Source organism: Schistocerca gregaria, chromosome 11 (genome assembly GCF_023897955.1).
Source record: "Schistocerca gregaria isolate iqSchGreg1 chromosome 11, iqSchGreg1.2, whole genome shotgun sequence".
Taxonomy (NCBI): domain Eukaryota; kingdom Metazoa; phylum Arthropoda; class Insecta; order Orthoptera; family Acrididae; genus Schistocerca; species Schistocerca gregaria.
Window position 1 is genome coordinate 100705725 of NC_064930.1, and position 22280 is coordinate 100728004.

Sequence of the window (22280 nt, forward strand, 5' to 3'; positions counted from 1 at the left end):
AAACCCCAGTTCTGAAGTCTATACCAAAGCCACGATGGAACTTCCAAAAAGCCAAATGGGAAAAATTCTCTGAAGAGGTTGATCATATTATTCAGTTTATTCCATCTAAAGTTAGGCACTACAACCGCTTTGTTAGACTAATTCATTCCATTGCCAGAAAACATATTCCAAGAGGCTACAGAGAGAACTACATTCCTGGATGGAGCCCTAGATGTCAAGAATTGTTTGACGAATTTGAAACGACTCGAGACACCAAGGTAGCAGATGAATTGATTTCGGCCCAAGCTTCAGCTAGGCAAAAGAAATGCATGGAAGTAACTAGAAGCATGTCTTTCCAACACTCGAGTAAGAAAGCTTGGAATTTATTAAGAAAGCTTGGCAGTGAAACAAAACTTAATATCTGATAAGACAAAATAAATCCTAACAAAATTGCAGCCAGGATTGTTAATATAACAAGAACACCAAGCAACAACAACGAACAGAAAGCCAAAGAAATAAAACATGAGCTAAAGTCTAAAATGTCTTAAGCACAGCCTTCCGAATTTGCACAGAAAATCCCTGCAGCCGAAGTTGTTTCAGCCCTAGATACTCTTAAATCTGGTAAAGCGGCTGGTTGTGATGAAATATACCCGAAGTTCCTCAAACATGCTGGCCAAGGTGCAGTGCAGTGGCTAACTACACTGTTTAATGAAATTCTCGCAACAGGAAGACTGCCAAACCTTTTTAAGAAAACTTAAATAATTGCCATCCTGAAACCGTCAAAATCTGGTAACAATCCTGAAGACTATAGACCCATTGCTCTTCTAAGTGTCTGCTATAAACTGCTGGAGAGAGTACTCTATAACAGAACTGCACCAACTATCCTGAAACACATTCGTGTAGAACAGGCTGGCTTCAGACGAGACCGCAGTTGTAGCGATCAAGTGCTCGCGTTGGCAACATACATAGAGAAGGGCTTCAAAGACCTGAAGAAAACAATGGCCGTGTTTATTGACCTAACATCAGCATATGATACAGTGTGGCGGAAAGACATGCTTCTTAAGTTCTTAAGAATAATTCCATGTAAAAGAATTGCACAACTACTCAATAACATGCAGTCCAACAGGAAATTCCAAGTTCACCTAAAAGGTGAAGTAAGCAAGGTATACAATTTAAATGACGGAATACCACAAGGATCAGTACTGGCCCCCCTACTTTTCAATTTATATGTCGCTGACTTGCCAGAAACGAAAGCAAGAACATTTATCTATGCTGATGACATAGCCTTGGTGACGCAGGCTAACGATTTTACAACTTCAGAAATGACTCTCACTCAGGATCTGCGAATTCTAGATGAATTTTTTAATGGATGGCGACTCACAGTAAACAGAAATAAAACAGAATCCTCCACCTTCCATCTGAGTATTAGGCATGCTCGCTATAAACCGCAAATTTCCTTTAGAAATCAGTTGCTGTTATATAACCCATTCCCAAAATTTCTCGGGGTGACCTTGGATCGTTCGCTAACATATAGAAAACACCTAACTGAAACAGCTTTAAAAATGAGAACCAGAAACAATATATTACACAAACTCTCCGGCACAAGCTGGGAAGCTAAGGCATCAGTACTCAAAACAACTGCCCTCTCACTTATATACTCTGTTGGGGAATATTGCAGCCCAGTATGGCTGAACAGCGCTCATACAGCCATGGTAGACACGCAGCTGAATGTAGCCACCGAAGTTACGACGTTAAGCAGCGTTGAAAAGGGAATGGGAGGAATGCTCCAAGAATCCCGAGTTACCGCTACACCAGGTCTGTGATGCCACTCAAAAGCAACGTCTTAAGTCCAGGAAACCCTCCTGGAGACTTGGAAAAAGGCTTACTTCTGAAGGATTCCAACCAGAAACAGCATGGTGGGAAGAATGGTTTTCAGCCAATCCCGATTCTGCAGGTCTCATTGCTGATCCTACACGAGCCCCTCCTGGATTCCACTTAGCTACGAGGTCGTGGACCACCCTAAATCGCATACGCACCAAGCACGGAAGCTGCCAGGACTTGAAGCATTAGTGGGGAATGGCTGAAAGTTCCAAGTGTGACTGCGGACACCAACGACAAACAATACACCACATAGTTAGAGAGTGTCCCCTATGGAAATATGCTGGAACTCTGGCCAGCATACATGAGGTCTCTGAGGAAGCAGTCTCCTGGCTGGATACTTTAGATATTAACCTATAGTTTTTACTACAACTTGAAGCTCTGTTTGTCAATATTACTGTTTATAAAAACCACATTTTTCTCTTTTACATGTAACTCATCCTAGTGTTTTTATCCATATGTATATTATTGATTTATCGATCTCATCATATACTTTTATCACCATCAATGAATATAATCTATTTCATTTGTAGTATATGCATATTGTGTTACCAGTAACATCATTGCTGTTCAATTCAAGTAATGTATCCTTGATGCCAAACGAAATAATAATTTAAAAAAAAAATGGTAGATACTGGGAAATTTCAATAACTCTGCAAAGGAGCTTGATTACAAATCTCTCATGTGGCTGGCTCTAGAATGTTACTCAAGTGTGTAGGACCCACACCAAACAGGACTAACAGGAATTATTGAACGTATAGAGATAAGGGCATCATGAATGGTCAAACGTTCGTTGAACCATGGAGGTGTATCACAGACACACTAAAGGGATTGAATTGAAAACAGACGTAAACTATCCTGAGGAAATTTGTTAACAAAGATTGAAAACTCAGCTTTAAATGATGATTCTAGGGATGTGCTACAAGCTCTCATGTACTGCTCACATAGGGATCATGAGGATAAGATCAGAATATTACTGCATTCAATCACTCTTCCTATGCTCCATACATGAATGGAATGGGAAGAAACCCCTATGACTGGTACAGTGTGATGTATCCTCTGTCATGCACAACACAGTCTTTTGCACTGTATAACTACATATTTCTGAAGAAGAGAAATTTTTTAACATCGAGTATAGATTTAAGTGTCAGGAAGTCGTTTCTGAAAGTATTTGTATGGAGTGTAGCCATGTACGGAAGTGAAACATGGACGATAACTAGTTTGGACAAGAAGAGGATAGAAGCTTTCGAAATGTGGTGCTACAGAAGAATGCTGAAGATTAGATGGGTAGATCATATAACTAATGAGGAGGTATTGAATAGAATTGGGGAGAAGAGGAGTGTGTGGCACAATGTGACTAGAAGAAGGGATCGGTTGGTAGGACATGTTCTGGGGCATCAAGGGATCACCAATTTAGTATTGGAGGGCAGCGTGGAGGGTAAAAATCGTAGAGGGAGACCAAGAGATGAATACACTAAGCAGATTAAGAAGGATGTAGGTAGCAGTAGGTACTGGGAGATGAAGCTTGCACAGGATAGAGTAGCATGGAGAGCTGCATCAAACCAGTCTCACGACTGAAGACCACAACAACAACAGAGATAAGGATAGCATGAATGGTCAAAGGTTGGTTGAACCACGGAGGTGTATCACAGAGACATTGAAGGGAATGAATTGAAAACATAAACTATCCTGAGAAAATTTGTTAACAAAGATTGAAAACTCAGCTTTAAATGATGATTCTAGGGATGTGCTACAAGCCCTCATGTACTGCTCACATAGGGATCATGAGGATAAGATCAGAATAATTACTGCACACACTGAGGCATTGAATCATTCTTCCCATGCTCCATACATGAATGGAATGGGAAGAAACCTCAATAACTCGTACAGTGGGATGTGTCATGCACAACGCTGTGTTTCGCACAGTATAAATACAGATTCTAATGGTACTTGAATTACGTAACCATTATGGTAGCTCAGCTGAACCTCTCGATAACAGTAATATTCTACTGTATTTCTGTTAACTACTTAACATATTTCTGAGACAACATTCAGATTTGATTTCACTTTTGATACATCGATATGTTTATATTGCAATGATATTATTCTTATGTGTATTCTTTCTTTTGTCACTATGATCTTTGACGTACTTGTAACCCTGATTTTTGGGCGCGTAAGCGATTGTTAGTTGGTTGTTAACTTGTTAGAGAGTCGGACCTTGAAAAGGTCAAGTCTTGGACGTCATGTTGGCTTATAAAATGTGAGGAAGATGTTTTCAAGTACGTTTTGTATTGTGAAGTGCTGTTAGTGTGTCACGTGATATTGCAATAAAAGCAATTAAAAGGAAGTGTAACTTAATTTCGGAGTGTTGATTTTTTTTTTTGCATCACCATTGTGCTAACTTTAATCTCCAATAATAGTTTGAGAAGCGCATCTAGAAAACTTTTGAATGTAGCAGAATAAAACCTAGGCCTCTTTGCATCCGAGCTTGGAATCATAACCACCTAGATTTTCAACGACTGAGCCATGATTTTACAACGAGACCAGCGTTGGAAACACAAAAAGATGAGTGCCTAGTTTTTTTTCATTATTACATGAAATGACTGTATTAACTGTGCTCTAATAACGCCTGCCACATAATATGACTGTTGTTGCCCGAAAACGCAGTATTTCGCAGCGCGAGCAACACCACAATAGTTATTAAATGCTGACCTCTGTTGTGGTAGGGTTGTAAGAAGATGGAGATATAGATGCAGATGCCTCAGTCCATGAGCCTTGCGCATATGGCTCACAGAATTATAACTTCGAGTGTGATAAATGCATACCGCTATACAGTTTACGTGTACTATGCGGGTTGAACCAAACTCCTAACCCTAGTGCCACATAACCACTGGAGTGTGAGTACGGCGGTACTTACAATGATGGAGCGGTGCGTAGAGTTACGGTAGTCTGTGCCCACGGAGAATTTGAGGAAGTAGTCGGTGCTGTGTCCAGCCCTGCGGAAGCGGTAGATGCTGCGCAGCCAGTCGAAGCTCGCCTCTTCCCACGTGTCACCCTCCACGACGGGCCAGCCGCCCAGGTCCTCCTTCAGGACCCTCTGGAGTGGAGCCAGGCCACGGGACTCGATCAGCGCTGAGGGCAGTCGCAGGGGGATCGTACACCAACTGGACGTGCTGCACAGAGATACTCTCCTGTTTCAGAACTCACTTCTGTGACTTAGCTACTGACCATCTCTTGGAAAACTTCATATGTATAGGGAGATTTTGGAACACTTACGATCAAACACTGGTACTGATCCCAGTAAATGTACCAAATGACACCAATGAACATGTCAGAAAATGGGCAGTATCCACATGAGAGGCCATTCAATTCTCACTCTACACCACCACACACAGTAAATTTCTATAACCACAATATGTCTACATCTACCTCTACATGATTACTCTGCAATTCACATTTAAGTGCTTGGCAGAGGGTTCATCGAACCACAATCATACTATCTCTCTACCATTCCACTCCCGAACAGCGCGCGGGAGAAACGAACCACAATCATACTATCTCTCTACCATTCCACTCCCGAACAGCGCGCGGGAAAAACGAACGCCAACTGGACGTGCTATACAGAGATACTCTCCTGTTTCAGAACTCACTTCTGCGACTTAGCTACTGACCATCTCTTGGAAAACTTCATATGTATAGGGAGATTTTGGAACACTTACGATCAAACACTGGTACTGATCCCAATAAATGTACCAAATGACACAAATGAACATGTCAGAAAATGGGCAGTATCCACATGAGAGGCCATTCAATTCTCACTCTACACCACCGCACACAGTAAATTTCTATAACCACAATATGTCTACATCTACCTCTACATGATTACTCTGCAATTCACATTTAAGTGCTTGGCAGAGGGTACATCGAACCACAATCATACTATCTCTCTACCATTCCACTCCCGAACAGCGCGCTGGAAAAACGAACGCCTAAAACTTTCTGTTCGAGCTCTGATTTCTCTTATTTTATTTTGATTATCATTCCCACATATGTAGGTCGGGCTCAACAAAATATTTTCGCATTCGGAAGAGAAAGTTGGTGACTGAAATTTCATAAACAGTGAAACGTCCCCTTAGAAAAATTATACATGACTGTGCTTAAACTGACAGACAATATTTTTGGCGCAACGCAGGCTGACTTTCAAAAATCCCTACAAAAGAATGGCCCTGACTAACACTAACCTATACCTTTCACAAATCACTTACCTCACAAAAATCTTCGTTACTCGAACTACTGCAATACAGCGAGCGCCACTACTGCCAGATAATACTACTGAAGGCACTAATTCTGATAGGCATAGTTAGCAAATGAAAGATTTTGATACAGAACAAACAATGTATTTCCCTTACTAGTGTTCAAAAGTCATCATATAAATAGCAGTTCATGACATCCAGTCTTAAAAAATTTCAAAACTCCGCCATCTCTCTCCCCACATCCGCCACTGCTGGCGGCTCACCTCCAACTGCGCAACGCTGCGCGCTGCTAACAGCCAACTGCCCAACACTACAATAGCAAATATTTCAACAATGCCAACACAGCACAGCCACTGATTTTCATACAGAGCGCTACGTGGCGGCGGCGTCACCAAAAAGAAAACCTAAACAGCTTACTTACAATATATCTCGCAGCGACGAAAAGCGTCTTTGCTTTAATGACTTCCATCCCAACTCGCATGTCATATCTTCCACACACTCTCCCCTATTACGTGATAATACAAAACGAGCTGCCCTTTTTTGTACCCTTTCGATGTCCTCCGTCAATCCCACCTGGTAAGGATCCCACACCGCGCAGCAATATTCTAACAGAGGACGAACGAGTGTAGTGTAAGCTGTCTCTTTAGTGGACTTGTTGCATCTTCTAAGTGTCCTGCCAATGAAACTCAACCTTTGGCTCGCCTTCCCCACAGTATTATCTATGTGGTCTTTCCAACTGAAGTTGTTCGTGATTTTAACAACCAGGTACTTAGTTGAATTGACAGCCTTGAGAATTGTACTATTTATCGAGTAATCGAATTCCAACGGATTTCTTTTGAAACTCGTGTGGATCACTACACACTTTTCGTTATTTAGCGTCAACTGCCACCTGCCACACCATACAGCAATCATTTCTAAATCGCTTTGCAACTTATACTGGTCTTTGGATCACCTTACTAGACGGTAAATTACAGCACCATCTGCCAACAACCTAAGAGAACTGCTCAGATTGTCATCCAGGTCATTTATATAGATCAGGAACAGCAGAGGTCCCAGGACGCTTCCATGGGGAACACCTGAAACCACTTCAGTTTTACTCGATGATTTGCCGTCTATTACTACGAACTGCGACCTTCCTGACAGGAAATCACGAATCCAGTCGCACAGCTGAGACGATACCCCATAGGCCCGCAGCTTGATTAAAAGTCGCTTGTGAGGAACAGTGTCAAAAGCTTTCTGGAAATCTAGAAATGCAGAATCAACTTGAGATCCCCTGTCGATAGCGGCCATTACTTCGTGTGAATAAAGAGCTAGCTCTGTTGCACAAGAATGATGTTTTCTGAAACCATGCTGATTACGTATCAATAGGTCGTTTCCTTCGAGGTGATTCATAATGTTTGAATACAGTATATGCTCCAAAACCCTACTGCAAACCGACGTCATTGATCTAGGTCTGTAGTTCGATGGATTACTCCTACTACCCTTCTTAAACACTGGTGCGATATGCGCAATTTTCCAATCTGTAGGTACACATCTAGCCAGCGGTGGTGAGCGAGAGGTTGTATATGATTGCTAAGCAGGGAGCTATTGTATCAGCTTAATCTGAAAGGAACCTAATCGGTATACAATCTGGACCTGAATACTTGCCCGTATCAAGTGATTTGAGTTGCTTCGCAACCGGTAAGGTATCTGCTTCTAAGAAACTCATGCTAGCAGCTGTTCGTGTTTCAAATTCTGGAATATTCCATTCGTCTTCCCTGGTGAAGGAATTTTGGAGTGTTCCTCCATAGAAAGATGGCAATGTAACTAGACAAGGTGTTCCAACTGGCACCTCCTAGGACAGCTGCCGAGGTAACTTGGGGAGGTATTCCTACTTGTCCCATAATGACAGGTATTTCAGTACATATAGATGTTTGAAGAGGTTAGGAATGATGTCTGTCATCATATCTAGAGCAGTTGTGCCAAGTGACTACCAGGGAAGGCTACCAGAGTATCCATAGGAGGTATTTCACGTGCAACTACTCCCTCTCTCTCTTGAGCGAGGTTGCTCTCATGATATATAGAGGTTCTGCCCTACCTGAGCTCTGGGGTATCCGCAGATGGTGTTCCACATAGCCTTGTAAGGACAGAAAATGTTCAAAGTACCGCGTAGAATCTTGTGCAGTGACATTACTATTCCTAAGACTCATAGTAGTGCAAGCAAGAAGATTTGGAATGTCTTTGACAGAAGAAAACCAGGCAGCTGTCATATTGATCTAAGGGTTTGCAAAACTAACATGTCGTATTCATTTTGTATCAAAAGTGGAACATAATCTAAGGTGGGCCTCATATCGAAAATACTAATAATACTGGGCTATTACAAATGATTGACGCGATTTCATAAATTTACTGTAGCTCCATTCATTGACATATGGTCACGACCTACTACAGATACGTAGAAAAGCTCATAAAATTTTGTTCGGCCGAAGCCGCACTTCCGGTTTCTGCCGCCAGAGCGCTCGAGAGCGCAGTGAGACAAAATGGCGGCAGGAGCCGAGAAAGCGTATGTCGTGCTTGAGATGCACTCACATCTGTCAGTCATAACAGTGCAATGACACTTCAGGACGAAGTTCAACAAAGACCCACCAACTGATTAATCCATTCGGCGATGGTATGCGCAGTTTAAAGCTTCTGGATGCCTCTGTAAGGTAAAGTCAACGGGTCTGCCTGCAGTGAGCGAAGAAACGGTTGAACGCGTGCAGGCAACTTTCACGCGTAGCCCTCGGAAGTCGACGAATAAAGCAAGCAGGGAGCTAAACGTAACACAGCCGACGGGGATGGAAAATCTTACGGAAAAGGCTAAAGCAGAAGCCTTACCGTTTACAATTGCTACAAGCCCTGACACCCGATGAAAAAGTCAAACGCTTTGAATTTTCGGCGCGGTTGGAACAGCTCGTGGAAGAGGATGCGTTCAGTACGAAACATGTTTTCAGTGATGAAGCAATATTTTTTCTTAATGGTGAAGTGAACAGACACAATGTGCGAATCTGGGCGGTAGAAAATCCTCACGCATTCGTGCAACAAATTTGAAATTCACCAAAAGTTAACATGTTTTGTGCAATCTCACGCTTTAAAGTTTACGGACCCTTTTTCTTTTGCGAAAAAAAAGTTACAGGACACGTGTATCTGGACATGATGGAAAACTGGCTCATGCCACAACTGGAGACCGACAGCGCCGACTTCATCTTTCAACAGGATGGTGCTCCATCCCACTTCCATCGTGATGTTCGGCATTTCTTTAAACAGGAGATTGGAAAACCGATGGATCGGTCGTGGTGGAGATCACGATCAGCAATTTATGTCATGGCCTCCACGCTCTCCCGACAAAATCCCATGCGATTTCTTTCTGTGGGGTTATGTGAAATATTCAGTGTTTAAACCTCCTCTACCAGGAAACGTGCCAGAACTGCGAGCTCGCATCAACGATGCTTTCCAACTCATCGATGGGGGCATGCTGTGCCGAGTGTGGGAGGAACTTGATTATCGGCTTGATGTCTGCCAAATCACTAAAGGGGCTCATATCGAACAATTGTGAATGCCTAAAAAAACTTTTTGAGTTTTTGTATGTGTGTGAAAAGCATTGTGAAAATATCTCAAATAATAAAGTTATTGTATAGCTATTTAATCGCTTCAGCCATTTGTAATAACCCTGTAATAATAATAATAATAATAATAATAATAATAATAATAATAACAATAGTAAAAGCTATATTGGCCAGTCAATAACTTCCGTTGTATATTTCGAGCTTAGAACATAAAGCATTATTCTCTTTCCTCCTAAAATGGTGCTTGGTGAGGGGAACCACCACTGAATAGATTTTAAAATGTTAGTTGCTGAAAGTTCGATCTTTGGACCACCAATAACATACCAGCAAGTAAGCATAAGAATAACTGTCCACTATTACTGCCTTGCCTGTTTAGTGTACCATTTTAGCCATATGTGTTTTGTGTTTTGTACTTTTATAGAACAATAATACAGACGTTTTCGATTGTGTCACTTAATTTGAGGGTCTACAGTTGTGTTTTAGGCACGTTAGATCAATAGTGTCAATGACAGAGAAACATATATCTTGTACTGTTATACAGCAATAATATAGACAATTTAGATGAAGAAATAAAATTGTGATATTTAATTTTAGGATCCATTACGCCTTGCACCAAATGGGATACAAATGTAGAATTAAATTTACTGACAAGTGGGATAATGAAAACATTATGACTGACTCTGGGATGCCTATCGATTGGTTGTGTCAGCTTGCTGGCCAGTAAAATACTTAGCTGTGATTGGGAGAGCAAAGTGTGTGTGCATGTGTTTGTATGCATGTGTGTGGGTGTGTTGATTTAGGGGGTCTATGGCTGGGCTATTTCCAGGAAAGAGGCATGCTTTGACAATGAGCATCCACTAACTCTCCTCCCTCATCTCCCCCCTTACCACCCAATCATACCCTGCCTGTAAGCCGGCACGGCATCCAACATCAGTGTGACAGTGCTACATAGGCTGCTATGCTAAGGGCGCTTTGCATGATCTTGAGGTCCCAAAAATATACTAATTAGTGATGTCATCCACAACAAAGCTGTCAAGTATATATTTATGAAAATTTGAAGGTGAATTTCATATTTGACTATGAGTAGTAACCATAAATTTACTATTGTCACATTGGAAAAATAAAATTACCTAACTATTTGTTTGTTTGAAGATAAATGTATGTAGTTTGGGTTCCTACTGAAATTCCCATGCCCAGTACCATAACATGCTACTGGAGGAGCCAGAACAGAATAGTGCAGTGACAACAATGCTCAGTTTTGGGAAGTGTACACCAACAATGCACCATCAGATACACTGTGAACAGGTGACTTGGGCACTTTCAGAGACTAACTTACGAAGATCGAATTGGTAGACCATCTCTCTGTAATGTAATAGTGAAAAAGAATGAATACCAGTCACAGATCACATTTCTGCATCTTCCGCGACACGCTGAACACGACAAATGTCACCACGCACCAGTTCCGCGACTCCAGGCAGCTGTTCAAAAAGCCCAGGAATCGAGGCAACAGCTGTCGTATCAACGAGCACGATTGTTTTGTACATTATGACTGCATCACAAATGGGTAAATCAAGCAGTGTAAACATTTGGATACACCATCACGTGGAGTGTGATGCAGAGTATCTGTTGGAAGTGCCACTGTGTGTCAAGACAAAGTGTGGCAGGAAGCTGTGAAAAGGAGGCGGATTTTTGCGCCACAGCAATGCCCCAGTTCAAACTGCGCATGACACAGTCACAAATGCTGCTTATTTAGGACAACAAATTTTGCCTCGTATGCCATTTTATTGAGACATGGTACCTAGTGGCTGCTTCATCCGTCCTTGGATGAACACACTTTATTGCGCAATGGATTCACAGAATGATGGCGACATGATTTTGTTTCCCAAATGCAGATCTGTGTTAAAAACATCTCTGCCTATACATTTATTGTGTGGAAACCGTGTGTCACATTGAAGGATGAAGGTGAAGAGGACTAGCAGCATCAACAGGTTCATTGTCAGAGTTTGATTCATTAAGATGATACACCCCCCCCCCCACGATCCATGGACCTTGCCATTGGCGGGGAGGCTTGCCTGTATCAGCAATACAGATAGCCATACCATTGGTGCAACCACAATGGAGGGTTATCTGCTGAAAGGTCAGACAAACGTGTGGTTCCTGAAGAGGGGCAGCAACCTTTTCAGTAGTAGCAGGAGCATATATATATATATATATATATATATATATATATATATATATATATATATATATATATATTAGTAAATAATCCAGAGTGTTGCCCCTTTGCCCCTGATGGGAAAATTCATGACGAAATGTAACAATATTATGAAAACAATAGTTGCTGCCCACGATATGGCAGAGATGTTGAGTCACAGATAGGCAGATTGTGGTAACGTGTGTGTGTGTGTGTGTGTGTGTGTGTGTGTGTGTGTGTGTGTGTGTGGGTGTGGGTGTGGGTGTGTGTGGGTGTGTGTGTATGTATTTCAAAGGCCTTGTTAGGTGAAAGCTTATTGTGTGACAGTCTTTTTGTGGTGCCTGTCTGTGAGTCAACATCTATGCTATATGCAGCAACTATCCTTTTCTGTCACTGTTTATAGTGTACCACAGTAGTGCAGAGTAAATTGAGATGAACAGTTTGATACAAGACACTTGTGATCTATCAAGTCAGGAAACTGCCTCAAATTGGCCTACAGAAACTACGTAAGCTCCAGCATATGCACATCCAGTGAGTTTTTCAACATTCTCGCACTCTCTTCACGCAAACCATTAGTTATAGAGAAAAAGTAAATAGGAACATTTTTTCTAGGAAATGTTATAGTTCAATTTTTTTACTGTGATAAATTTTCGCTGGAGGGTGCAGTTCTTGAGTTATTCAAGCAAAATGTACAAAAGTGATATTATATATATATATATATATATATATATATATATATATATATATATATATATGTGTGTGTGTGTGTGTGTGTGTGTGTGTGTGTGTGTGTGTGTTTGTGTGTATGTATATACAAGTATGTATATATGTACAAGTATCAAACACTTTTGAATACTGCTCTAAAATTTAATATCCATTCAGAGAATGTCTAACAACACTGACAAATAGAGCACTGTTTGGTCGCAGTAGCATCACAGTGACACTGCTCTGTGCACAGTTTTAGTTTCATGTAACACTTACGTCTTCTCTTGGTGGAGGTTGTAATGGGACACCCTCTTCTAGCATTACCCTTTTTTTTTATAGAAGTAGCTGATATCAGGATGAATCCCAAATCTAGTATATGTGAACCTTCTCAGCTGTTTCACTGACAGAATTTCATTTGATTTTGTATATTATGTATTTTATTTCAGACTAAAATGTGCAGAAATAAATTGTTACAATCGATACAGCTAAAATTACTCTTCTTTTATAAATATCTGGCATACTTAAAATTCATTTTAATAATTGCACAATCTAACACTAATAGTATTAAGTAGAAATTGTAAAAAAGGTGAGATATTTAATAATTTAACATAAAATAAAATTCAAGAAATACATGGGCAAATCTTCAACAGTTATTTAGTCATCTGGAAACCACTGAGTCAAAATTTAGGCACAAGAATGTATCTCTAGATGCAGTTGTTTCTGGTAACATTGAGTGCAGTTACTGGTCAGTTAATGGAAATACGAACTGAAAACAACGATAAAATGGACAGGGTACAATACCATATAGACCAACTTAGTAAACAGGCTTCAGAACTAAAAGATGGGTTATCAGAGGGATTAGAAAGTGTGAATGAAAAAGTAGATGTATTAGAAAATAAATTTATTGTTATAGAAAATGAGTTCGTAGCCTAATCTGCACAACAAACAAAAAATGTTGATGATGTCAGAGTGCAACGGAAGGCCATAGAGGAAAAAATGGAATGGAACTTTAGCAGTTTAGGTCAAAAAATTTGAATTGTTGAAAACAGTATGCTAACTAATGTAATTGTTTTAGATCAAAAAATTTCAGTAGTTCAGGAAAATTGCATTCACAACAATCTATATTCGAATAATGGTATTGAGTGGTCCAACATTCCAATCAAAAGTTTTCCACCAGACAGTTTACATCCAGTGGATTTTCTACTCCAGATACTTTTGTGTAGGGCAGGAGTGACGATCAAAACATTTAATTTGTTAAAAGTTATCTTGGAGGCGAAGTTCTGTCTGGCAAATCAAAATTTAAGTCAGTAGGAAACTTATCAGAGTTCCGAGAAAAGTTTTTTAAACAGATTTTGGTCAGAAGTTCCACAAGGGAGATGGCTGGAGACCCAAGAAACCTTCATCAACTGTTTATTAATGTTTCACATGTGAACATTTTTTTAATCACACCTGACTTAAATCCTATATAATGGACTTCGAAAAGTTTCTAAGGAGAACACATCTCGTGTGATGTGAAGGAGGTATTGAACAGCATATTTAGTATACAAAACAATGTAATGGTTAGACAGGAAGTTACCCACCCATTGGAGCATGTGATGAGAACTCTAAGGAGGAAATGGAAAGATTTGGGCGGATCCACTGCCCAGACTGCTGTATGGCTGTACCCCACTGGTCCAGTCGACTTTCAAGAGATCGTGAGTGCTCGGTAACTTACTCGAGCATCTGTCGATTGGATCTGTGTTGTGAACGATATTTGTGAATTGTTAGCCAAGACTGCTAAAGGCAGTGTTATTAAGCATAAATGCATGTGCTTTTTCCCTCAAGTTGGGAGATCGATTTTCCAATACATTAAGTAACTTTAAATCACTATGTATTTTTTTATCATTTGTAAATGAATCTTCTAGGTCTTAGTGTACATAGGTTACGTTGCATAGACAATTAGTAAATAGTGTGGAAGACATTTACTAGTACTGACAATATAACACGATGTATACATGTCTGCTTTCATACACTGATTTTGGCTGTAAAGCTACTGGATTGTGTCTTCATTCAAAGCTAACTATGACTCTGTTTACCTATATTTATCCTGAGTATGGCTATACTATATCTGATTGGAACTTAGGTTATGGAGAGATGTGTATTGTGTGTGTGTGTGTGTGTGTGTGTGTGTGTGTGTGTGTGTGTGTGTACTCAACGAGAACGTAAAATCACTGATTGAGACTAGATGTTTCTTGCATTTACTCTTTGCATACAATTGAACTTATTGATATGATTATGGGCATTATTACTGTTGTTGTGTCGAAACATATTTTGCTGGTTAGTACCTGGTGTGGTTTGGATTCATGGGTCAGTCCCCACATCGTAAACTCAGGCCCTAATACTTTTCCATTATTTTGTTCTCTCATGAGTCAGCATATCCTTAAATACTATAGCTTATGTGGCTGATTGATTCCAACTTATGATTGAGTATATTATTCTGGTCTGTACAAGTCATTGTGAGTTTTTAGAGTCAGTTCACTCGTCATATACTTCAGCTCTGAAATTTTTCTCTTCTGTTTTGCAGATTTGAAGGTTTCATTGTATGGATCCAACTTTAATTTTGTAATTCTAGTAATTACCTTGCCTCTGAAATTTTTTCTATACTTCAGTGGTGTAATGTTGTAGTTTTGACTTTGAATTATTTGTCTTGTGACAGTATGTTCCACAGGTCTGAAAATCTCAATATCATATCCTGACATATGTATAGATTATGACTTGTATATTAGATATTTATCTTATGTTGTCCGTAATATGTTATGTATCAGATACTTCTCTCTCTCTCTCTCTCTCTCTCTCTCTCTCTCTCTCTCTCTCTCTCTATATATATATATATATATATATATATATATATATATATATATCTGCTATCCTGGACATTATTTTGTACAGCATTTCCAAACCTTACAGTCTGCCACAAAAACTGTGACAGCCTGATTACAAATTTTGTGAGGGGATATTGTAATGAGACATCCTCCTCTAGCATAATTTTTTTGTTAATAGAAGTAGCCAATACATTTGTTTTTGTATACAATGTATTAAATTACATACTAAAATGTATAAAAAGAAATTAAGTTGTTACAAGAGATGCAGCTAAAACAATTCTTTTGGAAATATCTGGCATACTTAAAATTCATATTATTAATTGCACAATCTAATGGTAATTATTAAATTTATTTACAAAATAATGTTATAACTTGGTGATGATTCTCCTCTTGTCAAGAAAGTTTGTAAGCTCTTTCGCTTTTTAAACTCTTTCGAATATTGTGAGTTCTGCACAATATAGTAGGAGTATTTGGCATTCCTTTGATGGAGACAGGCGTATTTATACCATCAACACTAACAATGTAATTTAGAGTATTAAGTGGAAATTTTAAAAGTGGCGAGATATTTAATAATGTAACAAAAAAATAAAATGCAAGAAATACACAGATAAATCTTTAACGGTTCTTTAGTCATCAGGAACCGACTAAGTCAAAATTTTAGGCAGAAGAATGTATCTCTAGACGCAAAACTGGAGCCGACAACAAGAAGAGAAAATGAAGATAAGTAAAAAGTTTTTCTTTTGTATATCTTACACCTCTCGAAGCTTTTGAAAATAATGAAGAGACTTAGAGAAATTTAATGGTGATGTGTGGGAGGGTAAGATTACAAGGTGGAATAAATAAGAATACAGCAATTTTGTTTGTATTGCAGGAAATTTGTGTGTATTTTCAGGTGTAGACTATGCCATGGAACTTATTCCAGACATCACTCAGCCTCTGATGGAAGACTGTTGTGATTGTATATGCTGCAGCACTTAATTTTCACCTGATACGCTGCTCAGTATCCCAAAACACAGCTACATTAAGGGCCATCTGATCCCAACAATCGGTCATTTCCCCTCGTCTATGCTAGTTTACAACAGCAAAATAGTCTACTCAACATCTGGACTGTGTCACGACTAGCCTTACACTCCTGCACACTTTAGTAAGGGAGAGTGAGTTAACGAACATGAAGCGACTGCAGTGGCACAGTTTTCGCACTTATCAATATTCGAGGAAGGAAGGCGATACAGCATTGATGTAACAGTTGCACACTGATTTGTGGAGCATACAGCCCGCTACATTAGGCTTGTACGAACTCTTATTTCTGAGCTCTACAACTCACTCTTGTTCACGCATGCGCTGTAGAGTTCGTGAACCAGCTGTAAGCTCCTGGGGATGGCTGCTCCTGGCTCCTCCTCCTCTACAGCGGAGCGCAGCTTCTCGTGGAGCTGGTCCTCTATAGCCGAGAAGGCGCTCACCGAAGATTTGTCATCTGGGATGTCGGTGGTGAGCAGGTAGTTGCCACACGCGTACTGGTAGAAGTCGTCGCATGGGTCCACTGACGGGTCCAGGTAATCAAGCACCTCGGACGCTGTCGGGGCAGACACCACACCACAGGTCGTTCACTGACAATGCAGGGCTTTAGAAAGACTTACTGACTGGGGCAGCAGATGTTTTAAAGGGATTCATTATCCTGAGGGAAGACATAAAACACGAGAAATTCACACTAATTTAATAATCAGAAGGCTGCTTTTGCGCTGTGCTTCTGTAACTGTTGTTCATTTAAGATATATACACAAAGCACTCCGTCGTCAGGCCACAAGTGACCCATCGGGACCGTCCGACCGCCATGTCATCCTCAGCTGAGGATGTGGATAGGAGGGGCGTGTGGTCAGCACACCGCTCTCCCGGTCGTTATGATGGTTTTCTTTGACCGGAGCCGCTACTATTCGGTCGAGTAGCTCCTCAATTGGCATCACGAGGCTGAGTGCACCCCGTAAAATGGCAACAGCGCATGGCGGCTGGATGGTCACCCATCCAAGTGCCAGTCACGCCCGACAGCGCTTAACTTCGGTAATCTCACAGGAACCGGTGTATCCACTGCGGCAAGGCTGTTGCCAAATTTATGCACTACGGGCAGTTAAATGAATACCAATTACCTGTAACAATGGGACCACAGAACGGTTCCATTCAAAAGCAGTCACCACATGAGTTAAAACAATTCCTGTTTCATAGAATGCTGTCCGCTACTCAGTGATCCACAACTGCAGCCACTCTTGCACTTCCTCATCTGGCTGAGACTGACGTCCATGCACGTCTTCTGCAATGTCCTCTGTAGTGCCCAGATATTTCAGTGGGTGATTTTCACATCTTTGACGACCTGAAGAATGACATCCATGATCGTTGGTTTCAGTCGGATGAGGAAGTGTAAGAGTGGGTGCAGTTGCGGATCTGTCAGCAACTGACTGTGTTCTGTGAAACAGGAATCAGTCGTCTCATCACCCAGTGGGATAAATGTCTTAATGTGTTTGGTGATTGCTTTTGACTGGAAGCATTCCATGGTCCCATTGTTGGGGATGTTCAGTTTTCATTTGACTGTCGTCGAACAGCATGCCTTCAGTCAGTACCTTAATTTTCACTGCTGGTTGTTTTTGTACTACATCAGAAGGTGACGGGTCCATGGGATATGGGGACTGCTTTGAAACACACTAAAAAGTTATGATGACATGTAGCTCTATATCTACCTAAAGGATATAATATTATCTTTCTTTCTCTTACATGCACACACACACACACACTTTTCTAGTCTCTCTCCCTTTCAAATACTTTCACACTTCCTGTCACTTGCAAACACAAACACACCCTGTTGGTCTCTCTTTTTCCCTATCTCTCCATTTCTCTCACACACATACAAATCCTTTATGTCTCTCAAATCAACTACACCCATCCCCATCCCTCCTGTCTCTCTCAATCTCATTCTTCCTCCCTCCCCTTCTCTTTCCTTTCCTCCATCTCTCTCTATCCCTCTCACTCTCACTCTCTCTCTCTCTCTCTCTCTCTCTCTCTCTCTCTCTCTCTCTCTCTCTCACACACACACACACACACACACACACACACACACACACACACACACACTTTCTCTCTCACAACCCCACTCTCCATGCTTCCTCTTCTCACTGTGTATCACAGTTACTCTACCTCACTGCTGTCACCAGGTACAGTTATCAGAAAATGTGTTTGCTCTCATTGCTGGGCACATGGCACTACCAACTGTAGAACTGTAGACAGTGAGTGAGGAGAGCAGGAGTACTAACCTGCGTGGACACATCCCGGCGTGAGGCAGAGGTCCTGCAGGCTCTGAGTGCCGGACTGCGATTCTGGCCCCTGGGCGTCTGCTGCAGACACGTTCCCTCTGGACTCCATCGCCACTGGCATCAGTGACTCTACACGGCAACAGGCAGGAAAGTGCAAGCGTTAGAAAAGTTGCAAACTGGAAGGTGGATATTTGTAGTGACAATAAGACTAATGACAGGTCTTTATAGACCATGACATAACGACGTCTGCTTTCAGATGGAGAGATAGGCAGCAGTTGCAAGCACTTGCAAATGCAAAGACATTACGGGACCACCCACGGGCATAGTGAATATCACACTGGTTTTGTGACTGTAGTGAGATGTTCCCAGCAAATGGAACACAGCATGTTATTCTTAATTCAGATAATCTACAGATATGAAAGTAATTTCAGGTGTACCCACATGGAGTGTTACAGGGCCATTACTGTTGATGCTAAATATAGATGACCTAGAGGACAACGTCAGAAGCTCTATGACGCTGTTTGTGACTGACGATGTTGCATATAAAACGTCGCAACTTTACACAATCGTTGCGAAATGCACGAAGATGTGCAGAGGACCAACGGTCCATAGATTGCCACTTGACGCTCAACATAAACAACTATGGCGTATTGGGCACAAACAGGCGAAAGGCGCAGTGTCGAATGATTACGCGACTGTTGAACAATGACTGGAATGGGTTAAACAATCGGGAGTAGGCCTATGGAGCGGCTTAAAGTGAAAAGAGTGCACAAAAATAATCATAGGAAAGGCAGATGGCACACTAGGGTCAACTGGGAAAAAGCTCAGGAAGTGTTGTCGTCCAGCTACAAGTGAGGTACCTTTCGAAATCCTCGGTCGACCGATGCCTGAGCAATTGCTCCTCAGTCCATTACTCTTATCTATTAGGCTTGACGGAGAAAAGTGAGAACTTCCAAGTGAGAACAGTGAGTTTCTTAATAGGTTCGTTTAGTAAGCGTGAAAGAATGAACAGTCCATATAGCTTCGGGGTGCTCTAGTGGGTAGGTGAGAATGAATCAGATGATACTCAGTTCATTCATTTATTTAATCCAGTCTACAACAGAGGCAAGTGATGGGAGTCAAATCCAGTGTACTCAGTGGTTAACTCTTGTCATGTTGTCGCCTGTGACCAGCTCGCTCAGCACGTCTTCGGAGTTTCCACAGTGCTCGCCGATCTGATGCTTCTCGCCTGCTGGCTAACAGGTCGGGTGTGTTCGTAAGCGCACGCCACAGTTGTCAAATAGACCCCTTGCTGCAATACTACAAAGTATCGCACGTTTCAGTAATACCATCGGTCATCGACTGAGTGGTTCAAATGGCTCTGAACACTGTGGGAATTAACATCTGAGGTCATCAGTCCCCTAGAACTTAGAACTACATAAACCTAACTGACCTAAGGACATCACACACATCCATGCCTGAGGCAGGATTCGAGCCTGTGACCGTAGCGGTCGTGCGGTTCCAGTCTGAAGCGTCTAGAACCGCTCGGCCACACAGGCTGGCCAGCGACTGAGTGGCTGTGTCGGTCTACCGAGAAGGGCACGGTGGCAAAACCCTGTGCTCAGCTGGTTACTGCCATAAGTGTGACCTCAGCAAAGAGTGCTCACAGCTGCCAGTGCTGTTCTGTATTGCACTCCCCACACATAGTGCATGACTGGAAAAGGGCATGGTGAATGTGGTACTGGTACAGGATGTATCTAACACCTCACATGATGGTGTGGGTGGGGAGTATACACTGCTGGGAAAAAAAATTGCAGCACCAAGAAGGAGGTATGTGACATAAAGTAAAGTTGGTAGGCATTTTGCTCCATCTCAAAGATGATGTCTACTCAAACCAAGGATGCAAATCAGGTTTGCTTTAAATGCATGTAGTAACGATCGTGAGTGTTAGTTACCTTTGAGATTAGATATGGTGAGTGGATGCTAGTCCACAATACCTATAAGGCGACAAAGACACCATTATCAATATGACACTGAGTTTGAACGAGATCTGTAATAGGGCTTGAAGCTGGACATTCCTTCTGCGATATTCCAGAAAGACTTGGCAGGAATGTAGCCACTGCACACTGTTACTGGCAGCGGTGTTTATGAGGATGTACGGTGGCAAGAAAACTGGGCTCCAGAACGCCACGTGGTACTACCGAGAGGGAAGACCACTGTGTCCAGCGTATGGGTCTGGAGCATCGTACTGCATCCGCAGCAGCAGTTAGCTCAGCAGTTGGCACCACACTGACAGAACGAACTGTTACAGATCAGTTACTCCGAGGACAGCTCTGAGACAGCATGCATTCCACTGACCTCAAACCACCGCCATTTGCGACCTCAATGGTGTCGTGCGAGAACTCATTCGAGGGCAGGGTGGAGGTCTTTTGAGTTTTCTGATGGAAGTTAGTTCTGCCTCGGTGCCGGTCACCGCCATGTTTTGGTTAGGAGGAGGCCAGTTGAGGACCTGCAACCAACCTGTCTATGCGCTGGACATGTACCGACCGACCGCCGTGTCATCCTCAGCCCACAGGCGTCACTGGATGCGAATATGGAGGTGCATGTGGTCAGCAGATCACTCTCCCGGCTGTACGTCAGTTTACGAGACCGGAGCTGCTACTTGTCAATCAAGTAGCTCCTCAGTTGACATCACAAGGCGTGAGTGCACCCCCGCTCGCAAACAGCGCTCGGTAGACCGGATGGTCACCCGTCCAAATGCTAGCCCAGTCCGACAGCGCTAACTTGATCTGATGGGAACCAGTGTTACCACTGCGGCAAGGTGTTTGGCAATTCAGGAAATACGGCGTCATAAACATTGAGCTGCGTGAAAACGAAACTGCTTGGCAAAATTCACAAGAGATATAGGTGAAATATGTGTACAAGTAGGCATGAAATTAGTTAAATATGGGTGAAATAGATCTGTCATGTTGAAATGTGGGCAATGTCGTGGGTAAAACGTCCATTCTAAAGTGCTGGAATGATTATATAATTTCATACACATATTAGGTACAACCCGGAAAGACATATTGTCAGGATAAGAACTACAAGTCTCGTGTTGGGGCGAGTGTGATAAAGAGGAGAGAGAGGGGAGGCCAAGCAGATAGACAGTAAGGGCGAAGGAGGGTATAGGCACAGATAGGAGGAGAGATATGGATAAAGGCAGGGGAGGGGGAAATGTACAAAGGGGAAAGTAGGAGGTGGACAGAGAAAGGAGAGATGAGGAGATGGACAGGGATGGGGGAAGAAGAGAGGCAAAGTGGACGGAGAAGGAGACGACAGAAAGAGAAAAGGTGGAGGTGAACACGGAAAGGAAAGAGGAGGAGATGAAGAGGCGAATGGGAAGATGAGATGGGTAGAGGGAGAGAGGGAGGGCAGAGGAAGGGATGAACAGAAAGGAGGGAGTGGGGGTGTGGAAGAGATGGGGAAAGGGGAGATGGACTACAGAAGACTAATAAAAATACACATCTGGCAACGGCAGGTACCCAGCTAGTTTCTTTCATAAATATGTT

At 41.9% G+C, this 22280-nt stretch overlaps 1 protein-coding gene across 6 annotated transcripts in view; it reads right to left on the reverse strand.

Annotated features, from left to right (window-relative positions):
* LOC126295227 (neprilysin-2-like) overlaps positions 1-22280 on the reverse strand; it is a 229318-nt gene that overhangs the window by 126902 nt on the left and 80136 nt on the right. For all 6 annotated transcript variants that reach the window (XM_049987572.1, XM_049987574.1, XM_049987573.1 and 3 more), the window contains 3 exons: positions 18751-18879; positions 16779-17027; positions 4775-4989 (listed from right to left, as the gene is read on the reverse strand). In XM_049987572.1, the coding sequence (XP_049843529.1) occupies positions 4775-4989; positions 16779-17027; positions 18751-18879 (593 nt within the window). The remainder of the gene's footprint in view (positions 1-4774; positions 4990-16778; positions 17028-18750; positions 18880-22280) is intronic.